We start from the raw sequence: 20,623 nt of genomic DNA, 5'->3' as shown, positions 1-20,623 counted from the left end.
AAAGCACTGTTTTACAACACTAGATTCTGCTAAAATTTAGAGTACATTCTCTAACATAATACAGCAATTTTCCTCACTACAGTGGAGCACAATGCTCGTATTAACTTGTTTGGTTGTTTTTGTTTTGTTTTGTTTTTTTTTTAATCTGGCAAAACTCTCAATTAAAATAACTGAACTATTTCATTTTAGAACAGAGAAAGTGTTTTGTAGCCTCCAGTGTAACAGTAAAAATAATAAGCAGGCAATAAATAAGAAGAGCAAATATATTAATCTGTGTGAGAAGTCTAAGAAGCCAATTTGGAAAAAACACAGAAGAGTACCTAGCAGACTTTTACCATTTGTTTTGACTCAATTTTCATTCTTCAGAGAAACACAGTGAAAGAACAAACAATAAAAAAATGTAAAATGTCAGCCTGCCCTGAGATATTACATACACACCCACATCACAACACACTGAATTCATACTGCATTTAGGTTTGCAACCCTTACTGGAAACAAATGAACATATACAGACAGCAACCTTTACTGTTAGGTGCCAGTTATAAACACCACCAATGTGTATTTTAGCAGAGAACTTAGGCATCTTGAAGTAACTGAGTTTTGCCAGGAAACTTACCTCTCACAGGCTTTACATGTGGTTTACACATCATTTTGCATTTGCACACACAATGCCCTGTGTCCCCAGGCCAATGAAAAGTGATGCTGTGCCTTTTCAGCACTGTCACATCCTCAAACACAAACACCAACCCAAAAATTAACCAAAAGCTCTTGAGCACCTGCTTGCTCACCAGGGTATGATGATAAACTGGAAAGCACAACACGTCTCATGTTAAGAACTCAAGCTTTGTCATGGTTTTACTTCTCCTTTCCATCCCAATTGCTCTGTACAAGATTATTTATCTTTGTTTCTTTTCATAGGAATTGGTAACAAGTATTTCAGTCTGATCCAAGAGATCTGTATGGGAGACAATCTGCAGAAGAGCTCCTCTTAAGTGCTTGCACATATCAAACTAACCAGTTTTGGATGTCAATTATTTTACTTGCTTTAAATCTGCTGAAACATGGCTTCTACTCTTTGTGATTTGTGAATAAAATGAGTATTTTTGTGGGGAAGATGGATGCAACAAATCTCCCAAACAAGTTGTTAACAACGAATGCATACTATGAATTAATTTAAATCACAGATATGTTGGTGTGATTAGCTCCTCTAATTACGAGGTGTTCTGATACTGCCAAAATTACTCCCAAGATTAGAAAAAGCTCCCCCTCTCTCTGACAAAGTCTTGTTCACACATTTTACCTGTAGCTTTTTAAGGTGATTACTTGGTTGCCTTATGAAGATTTTGCAAGATGAAGAAATAACATGTTAAACCAACTCAAATTGCTTTTTAAAAAAAATTAAATTAATTGAAGTAGAAGAAAGTATTTTAGAGAAAGGAAAGGGAAAACACTCTTAGTTCGAGCTATCACCTATGTTCTCACAATACCAGGAAAATACCTAAATCGGAGAAAGACTTAAATAATCAGAGAAAATAGAATTGCTGGGGTTTGAAGGAACCTTAAAATCATCTCATTCCACCCTTTGCCATGGCATGGACACCTCCCACTGTCCCAGGCTGCTCCAGGCCCTGTCCAACCTGGCCTTGGACACTTCCAGGGATCCACCACAGCTTCTCTGGGCACCCTGTGCCTTACCACCCTCACAGGGAAGAATTTCTTCCATAATTGACAAGCACATGACAAATCTGAAAGAATGTGAACAGAACCACTTGGATTTATCTGGATTCCTTCCTCTACACGCAATGGCTGGAAAGGAAGAAAGCATCCTGTTATTCCTGGGTACAGCCACTGCTACAGCAGAGCTGAGGAAGCACATTGAACATTTACCTGATCTAGATTTGCTACACAGGTGTTAAACAGAGACCAGAATCCCAGATAAGACAGGGAAGGGGAAGGCAGGCTGTGCAAGGACTTAAAAAGGGTCAGCAGGGGCAGAGAAATGAGCTGAGGAACATTCTTAGCAGAGCAGGAATGAACAAAGGGAAAAAAGCAGCAGCAGGGCAGACCAGAAGATGAGAAGTTGAGACAACCAAGGAAACAGATAAGAGGAGTTATTTGAGATTTTTTTTTCAACCCTGTGGGTGGTGCGACTCAGGGCTGCATTTGAGCCTTGACAGAAGGATTTGAAAGTGGCTGGAAATACATTGTTCCAGTGAAAGGTCTCCTCGAAGCTGAAAAGTCAGCTCTGTGTGTGGGTGCTGCCCGAGCAGAGCCCTGCAAGGCAGGCTGGGGAAGGAGGATCAGGAGAGCGCCCAGGACGTCTCCACACTCACAGGAACAGCACCACAGCTCACAAGGTGAGATGAAAGGGAGCTGCTTGTTTAATCAGCTCCTTTCTCCTGTCCCCCGAAGATGTTGGTTAAAGCAGTGCTCAAATCTGAGAACACTTAGGAGACAAAATGAAGGGAAAGGGTGGGATTAAAGATGAAAAAACAGCTTAGAATAATTCGAGAGTAGGGAGCAAAACAGTTTTTAAAATAAGAGACCAGATCCTCAGGAGCAGTAAGAGAAGCCAAGAAGAAAAGAAAATTATGATGGAGAAGAACTATAAAACCCAAGAGATGTCCATATTAAGAGCAGAAAATGGTCAAGTCCCTGGGCTTGGCCAAGCACAGCTTGGCAGGATCCCACCAGGAACGTGCAGCTCCAAGCCCTGGGCTTCCCAAGGCTTTGCAGATCCAAGTGCTCCCTTTCCTGTCCCACAGTCATTGTTGCTGGGGTTCAGCTGATTCCCTCAACAATAAGCATGGCTAACCTGGACGTGGTGGCTGTGGTGGGGGTTGCAGTAATTCCATGGAGGGGATGGGAGATCAGTGATCCCCTCTGGAGCAGCGGGTCCCCGTGCTGTGCCCTCCCTGCTCCGCAGGGAGCAGGATCCCGCTGGCACCTTCTGCAAGTCATGGATCAAAAATCAGAGAAAAAACTGTGCAACAACCTCAGAGTGTCCAACAACACGCACTGGAACAATCGCTTGTAACACCAAGGCTGCTGTGATAAAGCTCGCAAGAAAAAGGACAGATGAAGAAAATGGAAAAAAAAAAATTCACAGCATGAACAGAAACCTGCAAAAACTGGGGCTTAGCTGTCAGACCAACCAAGAGTTTGAATACAGATCTTGAAGAGAGTAAGTTTTATATTCTTGTCTCTAGAAGAGATAACAAAAAGGCATTTTTCCATTTTCTTTTAACTAAAAGGGGCTTGCTGCCATGAAAAAAATAATCAGTAGCATAGTCTTACTTAATCTGTAACAACCTTAAACATTTGGGAAAAATAATGAATGCAAAATATTTTATAGGATTAAAGCCAGAGAACTTTTCTGTTTGTTTGGGGTTGGTTTTTTTTGAAAATGCAGATTTCCTCCAACTTTCTAGGAAACTAACTCTTCACAGAAATTCACAATATTTTCTTTTCGTTTCAAAGTTGTTAAGATTGAAATGGGAAACCCATTTAAAAATTTTTTAAGAATCGGTTCCTATTTATTTTTGCAAAGATGTGAAATAGAAGCACTGAGTCCACCAGAAGCATTTCTATTCCTCCTCTGTGAGCTGAGCAAAGACTGTAAACAAGGCACAAGGAACAGGAACCACAGGTATTCCGTGTTAGCAAATCCTAGTGCCGAGACACCACAAAGTGAAAACTATTCTTAAATTAGTACTTTGTGTTTCAATATCTTAATTATGCATCTTTTATAAAATATCATTCCCCTGATCAACAACATTTTCTTAGCCATCAGGAAGGCAATATTAATTTGAGGATAATGGTTCAAATTTGTTTTTAACAAGCACAGAACTTCTGTCCAACTGCAACCATACACATGCCCTGGAAAATGCACAGCTCTGAGCAGTATTACCAACAGCATGAGGGGGTTGTTTTGTTTTGGATTGCTGTTTTTTTAAATAATATCCTTAATGGGGTGGGAGGAGATTGCTGGTGTTATTACGTACTGTAGCCAGCATACTTGACCAGCTTCAACTCAGTACTTATTAAAAACAGAAAACATTTTTGGCTGTGTTGGGTAATGAATGATTAGTTGCAAAATCAGTTTAATATTTTCATAGATTACAAATGTAAAATATGAGTAGAGTGAAATGAGAGAAGCTGTTGCATGCATTTCTTAGAAAAGCAAAATAATTTCCCTGAACAAGCAACTGACCCCAAACTTCCCTCCTCCTCTGAAAATCTCATCTACAATAATATTTATTTTTTTTTTTTATTCAGGTGAGTTGAAAGTAACTGTATCTTCATAGCTTCCATTGCAATACTTAGTTCAAATGCTGTGCAGTAAAACCCTGTCTCCCCAACTATAACACAACATTCAGCTGACTTTGGAACCAAAGTACATACAGGATACGAAATGGCAAAGCCCGGGATAAACTTTTAATGGAACATTATTAATAAGTTGTGCTCACCCCATTTTAAATCAGATCTAACAGTGACTCCTCTCTTATTACTCGTTTTATTTTTCAGTCCACGTTCGTCACGTAACAACAACCAGACCCCCTGGCTCGTCCTGTGCTGCCCAAAGGACAGATGACAGACGGTGCTCCCTGCTCTGACATGCACAACACAGAAAAATCCCAAGGGCCACTGACAGTCCCACTGGGGATTTTCCTTGGTACACAAAGGTTAGTGATCCCGAGTCAGAATATGAGGGGGAAAAGGGCAAATTACTTTCTCTCCCCCCATCAAAATAGAGTTTTCAATTCAGCATGAGCAGATCTTTAAAATACTATAAATGAGTTTTTTCCAAATCTGAATTAAATAGGAACCGCCACGAACATTTTAAGTGCTAAATCAAATGTAGCTTAATTTCATAAAGAAAACATGACATAAGCATCTGTTCTGAAGCACAAAATATAATAAAGCAGAAAATGTGGGCATTGTAGTGTTAACATTTCAGGTTACCTGCTGCATCCAGCTCTATGCATAGAGACAGATTTGAAAACTGGCATCTATCTGAAACCTCTAAAAAGCTCACTCACAAGTCTCATGGATTGAGGAAGCTGAAATCTTGCACAGCACACATAATGTGGAAAGGCAGAAAAGAGATGGAAGCATTGAATAAAGCAGCTTTATTTATTTTAAAACTAAACCATAGCTAAGCCCACACGGGGGAAAGCCTGTTTATCCCCTTTTCATTTTCTGCACTACGACATTCAAATGTCGTTCCTTCCCTCTGATGCTGAAAGCTTTCAAATGCATTAAGAAAACAAGCAAAAATAAACAAGATTTTTCATTATTAGTAGAGATTCCACTAAATGCTACCTCTCTGACACAAAAGCAGCAGTAGAAAACACCAAATCATTGCATTTTTCTGCTCAGTGCAACATATCTTTACAAGCAGCTCGCTGCGAAGACGCCATTTTATCAAACCTGAAACGCAGCCAAAAGCTCAGGACGCTGTGCTGCTGCTCTCTCGCTGAAATGTTATGTAATAAATTGATTTAACAGAAGCAGATGCTATTTTCTCAGGGTTAGGGTTACTTTCTCTCTTTTTTTGGCTCTAAAAAAGGGCTGATGGGTAATAAAATACCTGAAGAAAGGAGCCGCCCAACCATCCTAGGAGACGCTACATTGTGTGCAGAGCTGTTTCTACTCCTGCCTCTACGTTCTCCAGGGCTCCCGGCTTCAATATGTCGGCTGTGTACAGTGTAAGCCTCATCCTGTAGAGCTGCCAAGAAAATCTCTCTGTGCGAGCGCGCGCCCAGACAACCTGCGAGCTCGGCCGGGCCTCGGCTGCACTGGCTATGGAAATGCCCTTTCCACGCACAGCCCTCCTCCCCCTTCCCCGAGCTCCGCTCCCCGGCTCTAGGTGAAGGTATCGACAGAGCAGGATTTTTAAGCTTTGATTATCTAATTGCAGCTGACACTAAACCGATCTTCCTTCCTCTTTAAATTCTTTCAACTGTCACAAAACATTTTCACTTCGGGACCCAGCTACAATTAGCGCCCGTAGCTGCTTTTCTGCCGCTTTTGAAAGTCAGCCAAGAGAAGAACGCGGGCGCTGCCCAACGCCTGCCCCAGCTCCTGCCTCCTGCCTGGCGTCCTCCTCCTTCCTCCTGCCCCAGCTCCTGCCCAGTGTCCTCCTCCTTCTCCTGCCCAGTGCCTTCCTCCTTTTTCCAGCCCCATCTGTGCCTCCTTCCCAGTGCCTTCCTCCTTTTTCCAGCCCCAGCTCCTGCCTCTTGCCCAGTGCCTTCCTCCTTTCCCCAGCCCCATCTGTGCCTCCTGCCCAGTGCCTTCCTCTCTCTCCCAGCCCCAGCTCCTGCCCATCACCCTCCTCCTCCCTGCTCCAGGACCAGCTCCTGCCTCACCATTCTCCTCCCTGCCCCGGCTCTTTCCTGTGCCAAGCGTCCTCTCCCCTGCCCCAGCTCCCGCCCGCCGCCCTCCTCCCTGCCCCAGCGGCAGCTCCCAAGTCCCAGATGTACCCTGGACTGCTGCCAAGCCCTTAATGACTTCCCTGCCTCTATCTAAACCAGCTCTAAGTGGCAAATGCGAGCGCATTAATCAGCAGCGCAGTTGTTTATAGAGGCAGGGAAGAGCTGCCCGAACAATGCGGCAGCGGCGGGCGCTGGCACGGCGGCACCGACCATCTTGGAACACCCTGGGCTGGGAGCTCGGCTCCCTCCAAGGCACGGGAACATGCAGAGTGAGCAGAATGGGGTCAGCTTTACATTTTTAGGGCCTAGAGATCATCATAAATGCCAAGATTGCACGCAGAGGGCTTTTATCAGTGCCCACATGGAAATCTCGAAGGCAAACTTCCCAGCATGTCCAATGCACTCCTTTACGATTATCTCCCCTCCTACCTGCCCCAAATACATATTAATGATGTGGTAAATGGGGCATGTTTCAACTTTGCTGTTTCAGTTCCTGCAAGTGTTGCCCCTCTCTCCTGGATCTCTCCACGATGGCTCTTTAAAGCTTTGGCCACACTCTCAGGGTCGCTGCCGCTTCACCACCAAGGTACAATCGCTGCTGCTATTCTTGGCTCGAGAACTGCTCCACTGCACTCCTGAAAATAGTTGGTTTCCTCCTGAAGACATTTATTTTCTGTTTCTCTGTGATAGTCTCTGAATACCGGTCGGGTTCAACCTCATTTCAGAAACAACAGATAAATGGAAATCAAATCTATTTGGTTTTGTTTCTATTCAGAAAATTATTTCAAATGCACCCAGGAACTAGGCTTGAGAGCCAATTTTGCAAGAACAGTTTTAAGTGGACCTATTGTTGTGGTATATTACATTCCTTTTAAACTAACTATACATGATGGAAATTTCCATTAGTTAAAATGATACATCAAAACTGGGCTCCTTGTATTTTTCCTATAAATAACACAAACTTCCTATAATCAACTTCAATTTATGAAGGCAAGTACTTACATAGAGCACCTATTGAAGTTGACTGTTTTTGCCACTCAGGGTACACAGAAAGAGGCAAAGAAGAACCCCAAGAAATGAGTCAGAGTCCATTAAAAAGCTTGGGAGCAAAATGAAGTGCAGCTTCCAACTAACTGTGCTGGCAGAGCTCATCAGTTCCCTTCCTATCTTGGACCAAGTTTGATGGGGAATGTGCCTCATAAATTTGAAATTTTTAATTATTAATACCTGAAGACTAAAAATGGAGATTTGAGAGGCGATGCAGCCTGCTCACCTGGTCAAAGGAACTCTTCCTGATACACACAAGGTGACATTATCCCAACCCAGCAAGGAAGGCCTCCAGCAATGGAGCCTGCACATTCCCAAGTGCTCTATCTCACTTCTCAAGATCACTTTCCTACCAGCAGGATTTTCCTAATGTCCACCCTCAACCATCCTTGTTGAAATTTTAGCCCATAATTTCTTATCTGATCCATCACAGGTACACAGAAGGCATCATTTCCTTCCCTGCAGCAGCCATTTAGGTATCCCTGCATTTATAAATCCAATCTTCTTTTCACTCAGGAACTCTGATTCCTTCCTTCTTTGCAAGGCTTTTCTCCAAGATCTCTACCAATTCCTGTTGCATTCCTGCCTCTATCCCCCAGTCACTGTTCTTTTTTTAACACATTAATCAAATTTACCCCGTGACCAACCCCGTTTTTGCACTGTGAGACCCACACATCTGTATTTGGGTACAGAGCTGCTCTGGCCAAAATAAAGGAATTTTCATATTTCTTTATTTCTTACCCAATTACACAGTAGTGTCACCACCATTCCACACTGTAATTTTGCCTTTCTATTCCTTAGCACTTTTCTCCGGTTGGTCTAGATCTAAAATTTATTGAAGGCTGTTGTTTAACTAACCCCTTTGGCATAACCTGCTCTCCACAAACCCCAGTGACTCTGCATTTCTCTCCAGAAAAGTTCAACATGCACAAAAATGGTTGCTTTGGGGTTTTTTTCCCCTTGGGTCATTCTAACAGTTACTCTGACTGATTTACAATTCCTTGGTTCTAACTTTCTCAGCTCTTAACATTGGTTGCCTTTTTTTCTCTTTTGTAGTTTTCATACTCTTCAAGTGACCACATTGCTGCAATCCATCCTCTGCTTAGTCTGCTACATGATGAAGGATGCACATGATGCCACATCATTATTTCCAGACAACTGGAAACTCTTATTTCCTGAAGTCTCTAACTCACTGCAGCTTTAGTTCTAAGTTTAGAGATGGAAGGGAAAGGTATTTAAAGTATTCCTCATGCCACCCATCAGTGGTTCCCTCTGTCCCACTGACCTTGCTTTTACTACTGACCCACTTATGAAAAAGTTAGCTTTTTGTTCTTTGGTGTTTCTTTTCCTCAAAACTGCTACTAATGTCATTATTTCTTTCTAGTAGCATTGTATATAATTCCTGAGCTGTAAAAATTCAGATTTCCTGTAGTTTTCACATGACAGCATCTGGGACTTTCTCTTCTTCCCCAGGACTGAACTCCTACCCATCCCTGGTCACTTTGACCTTAGCTGTGTTGTACCTTTTATTTCTCCACCATCAGGATGGGCCCTGCTACTTGGTCTCTTCACATACTTTGTCACAAACTGGCACCTGCACATTTGACCACCTTGCCAGGCTGTTTCCTGACCTTTCCATCCTCACAGACACCTGGGCAGTTCCTGTGCCTGTCCCACAGTGAAGCTGGGAGATGCAGCTCTGCAGCTCCTGCAGCAGAAGCAGCCACTTTGGAGCCATCAAGCCCCACTCTTTCAAAGTGAGGACAGCAAAACTACAAAAGCACCTCAGTTATTTATCCTTCCACAGAATCCTATTTTTTCTTTCTCCCTGTGCAAAATTCTAATCACTGTCAAAGAGATTTGAAGCAGCAGATTTATTTTTCATGCTCTGCTGCCTGATGTCAGATAACATTCACAATACAGAAAAATTCGTTCCAAAGATTAGTTTACTGATGAGTTTTTACCATAATTTTTCATTCCTAATACCTGTATTTGGGCTACACAGAGATTGCCACTTCCTTGTGTTCAAAGCATTATAAGGAGTTTCTGAAATTTTTAATGGGAGACAAAACTCTAAACTAGCTGAGACTCATTTCCCACAACTTTCCTGTCACTGCAGTTCAGAAAATGTTCCTCACCCAGGAGACAGAACCATGGGTGAGATCCCTTCTCTGTGTTATCTGATACATTTATGGCCTTGTGTGATGTTTTAACTTCCTTTTTTCTAAACCTACACCTGGCACCAGTGACCTTTGGGAACACTGCCTGATTTCCAGGGCCACAGATCACGCATCAAATGCTACCAAATGCTGAGCAAAGCCCTGAGAAACAACACAAGAAGACAGAAACACAATCACCTCCAATCACCTGAACATCCCCTTGCAGCACTAATTGAGTGAGACTTGTGGCAAAAAACGTAAACAAGACAAATTCTTGATTCTGGTAATTTTTCAAATTTCTGGTAATTTTTCAAATTTTTCAAATAACCAGAAATTGCCAAATTCTGGTAATTTCCCCCATGTTTTGATCCCAGTAGTAGGAAAACTTTAGTGTTGTTTATTGAAGGATTTGAAGAGCAAATTCCTGTGTTCCCAAAGGAACATCTCCATGTTGCTTTCTTCATTTGAGATCAACAGCCTTGACACCATGAAGCACATCATTCAGATTATTATGGAGAGCTTTTTTTGCAAAATGTATTTTCTATATAAAGTGTGAAATTATATACATAGGAAGTGTGCAAACACAATGAATGAATATTACCTAATTTCTACTTTAAAGCTTTTAATGTTTTAACTATTACATATTAAAAACTCTGCTCTGGGAAATCCAGAATAAATCCATTTTAAAAGTCTCTTGTTTTAATTGTGCAACTATCCAACTAAAAGCAAAAACAAAGTAATGTTTTGCCAACAAAGATATACTGCTAATGGAATTGCAGAATATGAGCCCAAAGAGGTGAAGTTCAGCAAATCATTTCCATAAAAGCACTTTTCACATGTGCTTTGTTTGTCAAAGCTCAGCCTATTTGCAATGCCTCCAGGAGATCAAGCTAAATCTTATTTCAAACTTTTGAAATCAAATTTTATTAATACATTTCAGAACTGCTTTGGCACGTGCATGCCTTACCTACAGCCATCACAAATTACAATGAGCTGAACTGCTCAAGCTGAAATCTTCAAGCATGGTTTTAGCAGAAAGGTCTCTGTTACTTTGCTGGATCTGATGAAACAACTGTATGTCAAAGCTTATCAGTGTTTTCCAACTATATTGACTGAAGGCATGAGAATCTCTCTCTAAAACTTTTCTCCAAATTTGACTTTACAACCATATAAAACTCTGAGGGAATTCTGAAGTAACTGCAGTTAAGGGATTGGATGTTTGGAATTAATATTGTCAGACATGATTTTAAAAGTGATCAGCATATTTGAATCTTGCTTCCTAAAAAATTATCAAAATGAAAGTTAAGACAAAGAGATGATAAGAAGAGGACCTGTCACAGAAGAGCACTCAGCAACTTCCAGCTACCCACTTCAGGGTGCACACCACACCATGCCATGAGCACAAATCTCTCAACTGCAGCTACAGAAATCTCCAAACACAAAATAAACCTTCCAGCTCCAGAGAAAAGAAGAAAAAAGTTCAGCACAAAATCTGGCATCAGCCCACACATGGAAAATAAATCTCTGTTTCTAACTGCTGTCAAATTTTCACTTCACAACGAACAACAGATAGAACAAATTAAGAGTGTAACTCGAGTTACCACAACACTGGTGTGTTTACTCATTCTGATTTACTGCAGGAGTTACTCGCTCTCGTTTCTTTCTGGACTTTGGAAGCAGATAATATGGATCTGTTCTGCAAATTACTCTACTTGCCAATAAAAAGATGGGCACAAGTTCCACCCTGACTCCTGCAGGACGTGTTAGGGTGATTTTGAGTTGACAGATGGTGGTTTCACATTGCTGAATTTCAGGAAAATCAAAGATTACTTCTTTTGATCTCTGTTCTAATAATCATCAAACACACTGGTTGCCTGGAGACTCCTATATAAAATTCATCATTTGTAAAGAAACTAAGAAATCTCTAGCAATTGTTCTTTTTAATATCCCATGGTAGCTTCCAGAAATTATCCAAATTCTTTTAGATCAGGTGGCAAAGGATCATTCCAATAATTCAATTAATAGGAAAATGCCTCGCTCCTTAATGAGGGAAGTTAACTACTCACCTGTTTAGTGGAGTTAGATGACAAAACAGGGAGAGAAGATAAAGAGTCACAACTTTAAAAATAACAAACTAGACTAGATAACACAATACTGCTCATAAATTAGAGATACAGCTTTCCTTCAGTGTAATCCTGGAAAGGATTACAGAGGGGGCAGGTCAAGAACAAGCTCTGTAGCTCAAGACAGACATTCCAGACAAATAACCATTCTACTCCAAAGTACTTCAGAAAACAGTTCCATAATTGTTAACAATGAATAAAAGGCTGTTTTCAAGGGGTACGATTTCTAAAATATTCTATGCAATTTGAAATGTTTTCATTTCATAACAGTTTTTCTGGTTAATGTTTTAGAGATTACCCTAGGAGAGAAACAAAAAATCCCTACTCCCTCCACTTCACAGGTGATAAACCTGACAAAGAATATATTAGTGGCCATTAATTCCCACTTGCCTTACATTGGCAGAGCATCCTTTTTAATTCATGACATTGCAGTTAAGTTCTCGTAAGTGTTTTGGATAGGCTGAGGCAGTAGTTAACAGGGGCTGCTGATAAGAGAATAAAAAGATAAAATAATGTGATTTTTAGAGTGGAGAGACTGCCAATGACTCTCTAACTCTCCTTGTACCTGTGTAGTTATAAATAAGGCCTGAAAGGAGTGTGAAGGCATCATTACAAATTAACTCTGAAGGGATATGATGCTGTAAGAAGAAATGCTACAGACATGAACTCACATCAAGCATCTTCTGGATACAAGGTGCTCATGTAGGGCAATCCTGACTCTTTGATTACACCAGATCAGCAATAAAATGTGTTGCTGTGGTTCATGATGAGCCTAGAGAAGCCAGCCCAGATCTGAGGGGCTCTGGGCAGGGCAGGACAGGGAGGGAACCCTGAGCACAGCTGCATCACTGCCTTCACACCCTGGGGATGTCCAACAATTCTCCTGGCAGGGATCCCTCTCCCACACTTCAGGTGCTGCTCAGGCAGACAAAATTCCTCTTCCCATGTGGCTCAAGTACCTACACCAACTCTTCTGGACAGGTTAGATTTTTTTTTTTTTTTTTTTTTTTTTTTGTGGTTTTTTTTGTTCCTTCCCATCATTTCCCTGGAGAACTTTTACCTGCAAAGACTCTTCAGTAAGTGAAATACCGAGGGAGCCAGAGACAGACATTTAAAGGAAAACAGTTCCTACTGATGCTAAGAGGAGGATGGCAAAAAAACTTGTTTCAATAAACTATTTCTTAGTGAGAATTCTCCTGTTTAAAATTATTAATTTTCATATTCACAAAAACATACCAGCCTACCAGTTTGAGTAAGATTTCTGGTAAAATTCTCATGCTTACAGGATATAGAATTCCCTAATTTTTTTTCTTAAATCTAACAGTCATTCAAATCCCAACAGCTGAAATGGAAAGGCTTTGGCCTTCCCTGGGTACTCTTTCTACTTCTTTGCTCTTTATGCTCGACAAGATGAAAACACAAGCCTGTATGAGAGACTGAGTAAGACTGTGGATATGTGCAATTCATGGCTACAAAGGTCTCTCAGGAGAGAGACCCTCCTCCCTTGGCCTCCCAGGGCAGCCAGGCACAGAGCTGCTGGCGTTAAAAGCTGAGGTGAACATTTATTTTTCCCCCCTGTGCCTTCAGTCGGTAAATGAGCTGATGCTCCACCTGCTGGAAAGAATTACGTGAGCTCCAGAGTTCAGCAAGTTCTTTCTGTGTGGAAAAGGCCATCACTGAAATCTCCAAACACCACCTTGTGTCAGCAGACAAAAAGGTAGCCAAGGTTTAGCTCGTTTAAAATCCTGTTCCAAGGGGTCTGTTCAGTGTGCAGGGCCTGTGGTGCTTTTGAAACCTTTTGTTTTGACTTTACAGAGTAAAGAGCAACAGGACAATTGTGACTCCATGGACAAACTGCTACTGAGCAATTAAAATTGCAGCTTTAGATTTGTAATGAGGAAGAAATTATTTACTCAGAGAGCAGTAAGGCCAGAGGAGGCCATGGAAATGCTCCAAGGGCTGGAGACCCTCTGCTCTGGAGCCAGGCTGGGAGAGCTGGGGGTGCTCACCTGGAGAAGGAGAAGGCTCCAGGGGGACCTCAGAGCCCCTTCCAGAGCCTGAAGGGGCTCCAAGAGAGTGGGAGGGGGACTTGGGACAAGGGATGGAGGGACAGGACACAGGGGATGGCTGTAAGCTGAAGAAGGGTAGGTTTAGATGAAATATTAGGAAGAAATTCTCCAGTTTAAAGGTGATGAGACACTGGTTGAACAGGGCTTGGAGCAACCTGGTCTGGTGGAAGGTGTCCAGGGAGCAGGGGGTGGAATGAGATGAGCTTTAAGGTTACTTCAGCCCAAACCATTCCATGATTATGATGCTAAGGAACACTTTCACAAAGAGTTTGATCTGGGTTAACTTGTTTAGGGCAATAATATAAAATGAAGCTGAAAAGCTGCTGCCCTGTTTCTTTTCCTCTCATTTCTACTAACCTTTAATGTCCTCTGAATTTTTCCAATGGTAACATAAAAGAAGCAAAAAAAAAAAAAAAACAAACCCTGAATGAATTCAGCAGTGTAAAACATCTGCTGAGGGTTGCCCATACTACATATATAGCAAGTTAAAATAGGAATTGGGAACAAAATAAAGCCTCAAGGTAGAAATGCATCTGGCAAGATCAAAGTCAGACAGCTCATACCACACTCTTACAAGGAAAGTTCTTTTATGAGTTATGTTATGATTTACAGTGGCCTTTGTTTCATTAAACTCAAACACAGATGCTTCATATACATCTACAAGGATGCCTGGAAGAAAGCTCCTGACCCTCAGGCAGCCTGAGCCACTGCAGTTGGCTGCTCTGTGTGTCTCACATAAATAATGATGGGAGGGGCAGCTCCAATCTCTGCTCCCCAGGACCTGAGGGAATGGCAGGAGCTGTGCCAGGGGAGGTTTGGGCTGGATTTAGGGAAAGATTCTTCCCCCCGAGGGTGCTGGCACTGCCCAGGCTCCCCAGGGAATGGGCACGGCCCCGAGGCTGCCAGGAATGCCCAGGTGTGGTTGTTGGGGGGGTCTGTGCAGGGAGAGGGACTGGACTGGGAGATCCTTGTGGGCTCCTTCCAGCTCAGAATGCTATGATTTCTATGCTACCAGAGGTCTGAAAATAAAATAATAAACATATCTTTGACACAGAACATTAGTCTGACAGTTAACAAACATTTCCCAATCCAGAAGAAGCCAAGAATGTCAGAACCATCCCTGATAAATTGGGATTTGCAAGGAAGATTGCTGCCAGAAAAGTTAGAGAACTGCTGGGAAATGATTGCTTTCCATCTCACTAAAGCCAAATACTTAAGAATACAGAAGCAGAACCTCTTCCCTTCCTAAAAAAGAACCACTTTAATAAATAATAAATTGTTTCATTTTGTCTGTTCAGTTTTAGGTTTCTCGGGAGTAGCTGAATGATACTTTTAAATGTATTTCGATAACCATAGAAGCTGTAATTTCAGAGACAGATTATTCTCTTATCTAACTAAAACTTCTAAGGACAACACCAAAGAATTTTCTCTGTTGTAGTTCTGCTCAGCAGCAAAAATAGTGAAAGATTCACTAATGCCCAAAGGGAAAGACTGCAGACAGTTCAGATCCAAATTTTGTGATGTTTGACAGTGCTAATGAGTGATAATGAGCAACACTTGAGATCACACAGAAATGACTAATATTCAAGATATCAAACCCCTCCTTTATGATTTAGTCCAGATCACTTTTTAAAGCCATGGATAACTGCATGCCAGAGCAGTCCCTGCTTTGCCTGACATCCACACAAAGCAGAGATGGAAATGGGGATGTGCACCACTGAGCCCATCTCCACTGCAAAGCTCACACCATCTCTAGCACAGAAGGGCAAATAAGAAGAGAGCTGCTTATTTCCCATCAGCAGCTTCAGGAAAATGAAGTTAGCTAAGAGAGTGATTCATCAGTATCCTAAACCAAACAGCCAAAGAAAGGTCTGTGTGTCTGTGTGAGCACTGTGTCCAGCTCTAGGGCTCTCAACAGCAGAAGATGGAGAGCAGGGGAGAGGCCAGCAGGAGAGAGCCCAGAGGAGCCATGGAGATGCTCCAGGGCTGGAGTTCTCCTGCTCTGGAGCCAGGCTGGCAGAGCTGGGGGTGCTCACCTGGAGAGGAGAAACTCATGGAGAGCTGAGCCCTGCCAGGGCCTGAAGGGGCTCCAGGAGAATTGCAGAGGGACTGGGGATGGAGGGAATGGCTTCTCACTGGCACAGGGCAGCATTCAATGGGATATTTGGATTAAATTCTTCACTGGGAGGGTGGGCAGGCCCTGGCTCAGGTGCCCAGAGCAGCTGTGGCTGCCCCTGGATCCCTGGAAGTGTCCAAGGCCAGGCTGGATGAGGTTTGGAGCAGCCTGGGACAGTGGGATGTGTCCTGCCCATGGCAGGGGGCTGGAAATAGATGCTCCCTACTGTCCCTTCCAACTCAAACTATTCTGTGACCTGCAAAGGACAGAATGAAGTGGTAGAACGGCCTAAGACACTAAATTACTTTTCCCAAAGTATTCTTTTCCTAAGGTGAAAATAATAATTGAGGGCATAAACAAGCAAAGGCATAAAAATGTTGCAACAACAGAATGTAAGTGAAGTTACTATTCCTAATTTACAAATTTGCAAAACACTGTTCAAGGAGCATTAAAATTATCAGAATGATAGATATAACTTGTAAATACCCATATTATCAATGTTTCTGTAAGAATCATTGCTAAATATTTACACTTTCTGAAGATCCATTATAGCTACCAAAGAAACAAGAGGGAAAAAAACCAAACTGGAGAAATACCCCACAACAACAATAAAATCTTTTACGAGTGGATGCCAGAAATGGCACATTGTGCCAGAATGAGCATATAACCAAGGATTATGAGTAATCCTCAAATATGAGGATGTATGAGTAAGAATACGAGTAACAGGAAGGGATTGAAATTCAAAAACTGAATTTTAAAATTGCATTTTAAATGGAATTTTAAAATGGCATTTGAAACAGGATTTGAAAATGGCATCTGAAACAGAATTTGAAAATGGCATTTGAAATGGAATTTGAAAATGGCATTTGAAATGGAATTTGAAAATGGCATTTGAAATGGAATTTTAAAATTGCATTTGAAAACAGAATTTTAGAATGGTATTTGATACGGAATTTTTAAATGGCATTTGAAAACAGAATTTTAAAATGGCATTTGAAACTGAATTTTAAAATTGCATTTGAAAACAATTTTACAGTGGTATTTGATACGGAATTTTTAAATGGCATTTGAAATGGAATTTTTAAATGGCATTTGAAATGGAATTTTAAAATGGTATTTGAAATGGAATTTTAAAATGGTATTTTAAATGGAATTTTAAAATGGTATTTTAAATGGAATTTTAAAATGGTGTTTGATATGGAATTTGAAAATGGCATTTGAAACGGAATTTGAAAATGGCATTTGAAACGGAATTTGAAAATGGCATTTGAAACGGAATTTGAAAATGGCATTTTAAACAGAATTTGAAAATGGCATTTGAAACGGAATTTGAAAATGGCATTTGAAACGGAATTTGAAAATGGCATTTGAAACGGAATTTGAAAATGGCATTTTAAACAGAATTTGAAAATGGCATTTGAAACGGAATTTGAAAATGGCATTTGAAACGGAATTTGAAAATGGCATTTTAAACAGAATTTGAAAATGGCATTTGAAACGGAATTTGAAAATGGCATTTTAAACAGAATTTGAAAATGGCATTTGAAACAGAATTTGAAAATGGCGTTTGAAATGGAATTTTACCATGGGATTTGAAACGGAATTTTCAAATGGCATTTGAAAACAGCATTTTACAATGGCACTTGGCACGGAAGGTGAAAACGGCATTTGCAAACAACGCTGACGGTGCAGGGGGCAGCTCTCACCTGGCTGCGCCTTGCCGGGATGCTGCTGCGCTGCTGCTCCCTGCTGAGGAGGAGGAGGAGGAGGAGGAGGAGGAGGAGGAGGAGGAGGGCTGGCTCCCGCGGCGGCCGTGCCCGGCGCCGGGCCGGGGGCACTGAGCGCCCCGGCGGGCAGCGGCTGCCCCCGCTTTAGGAGCTGCTTCTGCTCCTGCTGGCGGAAGCGGGGAGGCACCTCTCGGGGCAGGTATCGGGACGCCGCCGGCTGCTGCCCGTTGGCAGACGCGCGCTTGCCATTGCTGCTGTTGGTGAGAGTGCTGGTGGAAGTACTGGTACCGGTACCGGCAGGTTGGGGCTGGCTTAAACTGGTCTTAATAGGTTCTGGCACTAGGAAAAAAGAAAATAATCGTCATTGGTTTAGGATCTGAAAAGCTATCAGGTTTTTGGTTTGGTTTTTTTTTTATTGTAATTGGTAAAGCGGTGTTTTGCAGCTACTGAAAAGTTGGCAGAGTGTGTTAGTTTTTGTGTAGGTTTATTTTCTGTGGTGGTACTGGAAGCTTTGACACCCTACTGAAACAAATCATCTGTATGGTTTAAAACAGGAGGGAGGACAAAAGAAAGCTTTGACAATTCAGTTTGGAAGAGTGCTCCTCCACTGCCTTTTTAGTTCAGCAGTCTTGAGGGCAACCTTGCCAATATTAACATCAAATCCCAGGGCCTACAGCCATGCAACACTTTCAGTCTTCTAATAAGCTCCCAAAAAAACAAGCTAAAACACTTGATCCACACTTTCAGTCTTCTAATAAGGTCCCAAAAAACCAAGCTAAAACACCTGATCCACCAGCTTATTCGGCACTGTCACAAACTTTGGGTTTCTTGTAGTCTTTATCCAAACCTTACCATCACTTAGGACATCTCAGCCACCAACATCTGCACTCCAGGCATGCATCTGATCCCTCCCACACTAACCCAGCCTGCAATGAGCCAGCCAGGCACACCTGGAATGTGCCTCCACACCTGGCACGAGTGACCCAGGGACAGGCAGGAGGGAGTGGGCACAGTGCTGGAGGATGGCAGCATCCAGGCAATGGAGCTCTGGCTCAGCTCACCTGGTGGCATCAGCTTCCAGAGCTCTTTGGTCACCCAGAGAAACTCTTTGAGCTCTTCTGGGATGAACAGAACCAAGCACTGCTCCAGCTCATCACAAGCCACGTCCAACAAGTGCAAAATTCCAGCTCATTCAGTCACAGAATATGCTGAGTGGGACAGGACACACAAAGATTGTCCCCCAAGGACTGGTCCCACACAGGACCCTCCCCAGGAGTCACACCTTGTGCCCAAAAAAGCTGTTCACATGTAGCTTGAACTCTGTCACAGCCACCACAAAGCCACACTCTGCCTCTCTCCAGGCTCTGACACACCTAGAAAACAGAACAACTTCTACAGCTGCAGCAGTGAACAGCACCAAGGGAACGCCAAGGGTGGGTTCAAAACAAGCTGGGACTTGAGCAAGCAAAAATATGCCAAAAAGTCTGGCAGAACCATCAGTGTTTCACTTCTCCAAACTATTTGTTTTGTACACCTAAGTAATATCACCTGTGATTCTGTCTGAATAAAAAAGGAAATATATATTTAAAAATTTGAAGTACTACTAATACCTGAAGAAGAGCAGAGAACAAACCTTCCTTATCTTTTCAAAATACACAATCACCTTTGGAAAAAACCAGTCTATCCTTATGTTCAAATTTTAAAAGTAGATATAAAGTATTGTGGTATGCAGAGTAATTATTTTCAAATACCAAATCTGCATATTCAACATACATGTGAAAACTATTCTATTTCCACAATACAAATAGAACATTCACCTGATAGAAAATAAGCCTGACTTCATTGTAAAGGGTTTGTTTTAGCTGCTATTTCTTCTGCTAGTGTTACAGCAACGTAAGCATTTACCTCTACTACCACTACCACCACAGAGATGCAAACATTTACAAACAGTGAGATCTGAAGGACTCGGGATTTCTGCAAAGTCATTTACCACAAGGTTCACCCAGAGCACTGCAGACACAGGCTGATCAACCCAAAATAACCCACCATGGCAGCCAGGGAGCTTCTCCAGCTTGGCTGACAGACCAGGCACACACCCCCTGGTGCCAGCAGATGAGAGGGAATGCCAGGGAAGAGGAGGAAAAGGACAAGAGAATGGAAATCACTCGCTGGCACGATGCCAGCAGAGCTGGGATTTGTCTGGCCCCAAGATTTTCATGAGGAATATTAATTAATTGGAAGCATATTTTAGAGAACAAGACAGGCAGATTTTTAAAATGTATTGTGTTCTCAGTATTGTGCATATATATAAAATATCTGATACTTCCAAAGAGGTGTGCATATAGATTTATTTGTTTTTTAAAAATCAGTAATCACTAGTCTATCACTAAGTCATAGAATAGACAACAATTTTCACTTTAATGTAAACTAGCAAAGGTGTTTCATCACAAAGGTGAGGCCAGAGAAACCCATTTTCCCAGTGTTAGACTCAATGTTCCCTCTACATATCTGAATCACAGATGAGAGAAATGAACAAAGAAAATAAGAATATCACTGTACTTAAGAATTAAAATATTTCTGCATATTCATGCTGCTGTTTTTTTCTCTAATCAACACAGCAAAGTAATGTTTATTTTGTATATCAAAATCTCTTTAAAGTGCACTTAAATGGAAGCTCTTGCAAGAATACTATGTCGACAAACCATGGTAGCTGGAAAAGAACTGTTTAATTACACCAATGACAGGGAATAAAGCAACAAGAGTGAACAGCATCACACGAATGGGATTGAGCCCTAAATTCCAGCTTCATACCAGACTGGAATTCAGACTTCAAACACAGCAACAATACTTAGAGAATATATATTACAAAGACAATACAACTGTGTTCTGAAAGCCATCCTCAGCAATGTTTAACCAGCAATTTTCACTCGATATGCACTGTGAGA

General features: G+C 41.9%; 1 protein-coding gene across 12 annotated transcripts in view; it reads right to left on the bottom strand.

The window, feature by feature from the left end:
• The window catches only part of TNRC6C (trinucleotide repeat containing adaptor 6C), a 99,841-nt gene that overhangs the window by 38,325 nt on the left and 40,893 nt on the right, over positions 1 to 20,623 (bottom strand). For 11 of the 12 annotated variants that reach the window (XM_021535803.3, XM_021535800.3, XM_021535805.3 and 8 more), the window contains exon 4: positions 17,658 to 18,017. In XM_021535803.3, coding sequence (XP_021391478.2) covers positions 17,658 to 18,017 — 360 coding nt within the window. Of the gene's footprint in view, positions 1 to 5,593; positions 7,589 to 17,657; positions 18,018 to 20,623 lie in introns of those variants that run through there. The other variant, XM_021535810.3, reaches the window with a different exon arrangement.

Source organism: Lonchura striata, chromosome 19 (genome assembly GCF_046129695.1).
Source record: "Lonchura striata isolate bLonStr1 chromosome 19, bLonStr1.mat, whole genome shotgun sequence".
NCBI lineage: Eukaryota > Metazoa > Chordata > Aves > Passeriformes > Estrildidae > Lonchura > Lonchura striata.
This window is presented reverse-complemented; position numbering and strand designations above follow the sequence as displayed.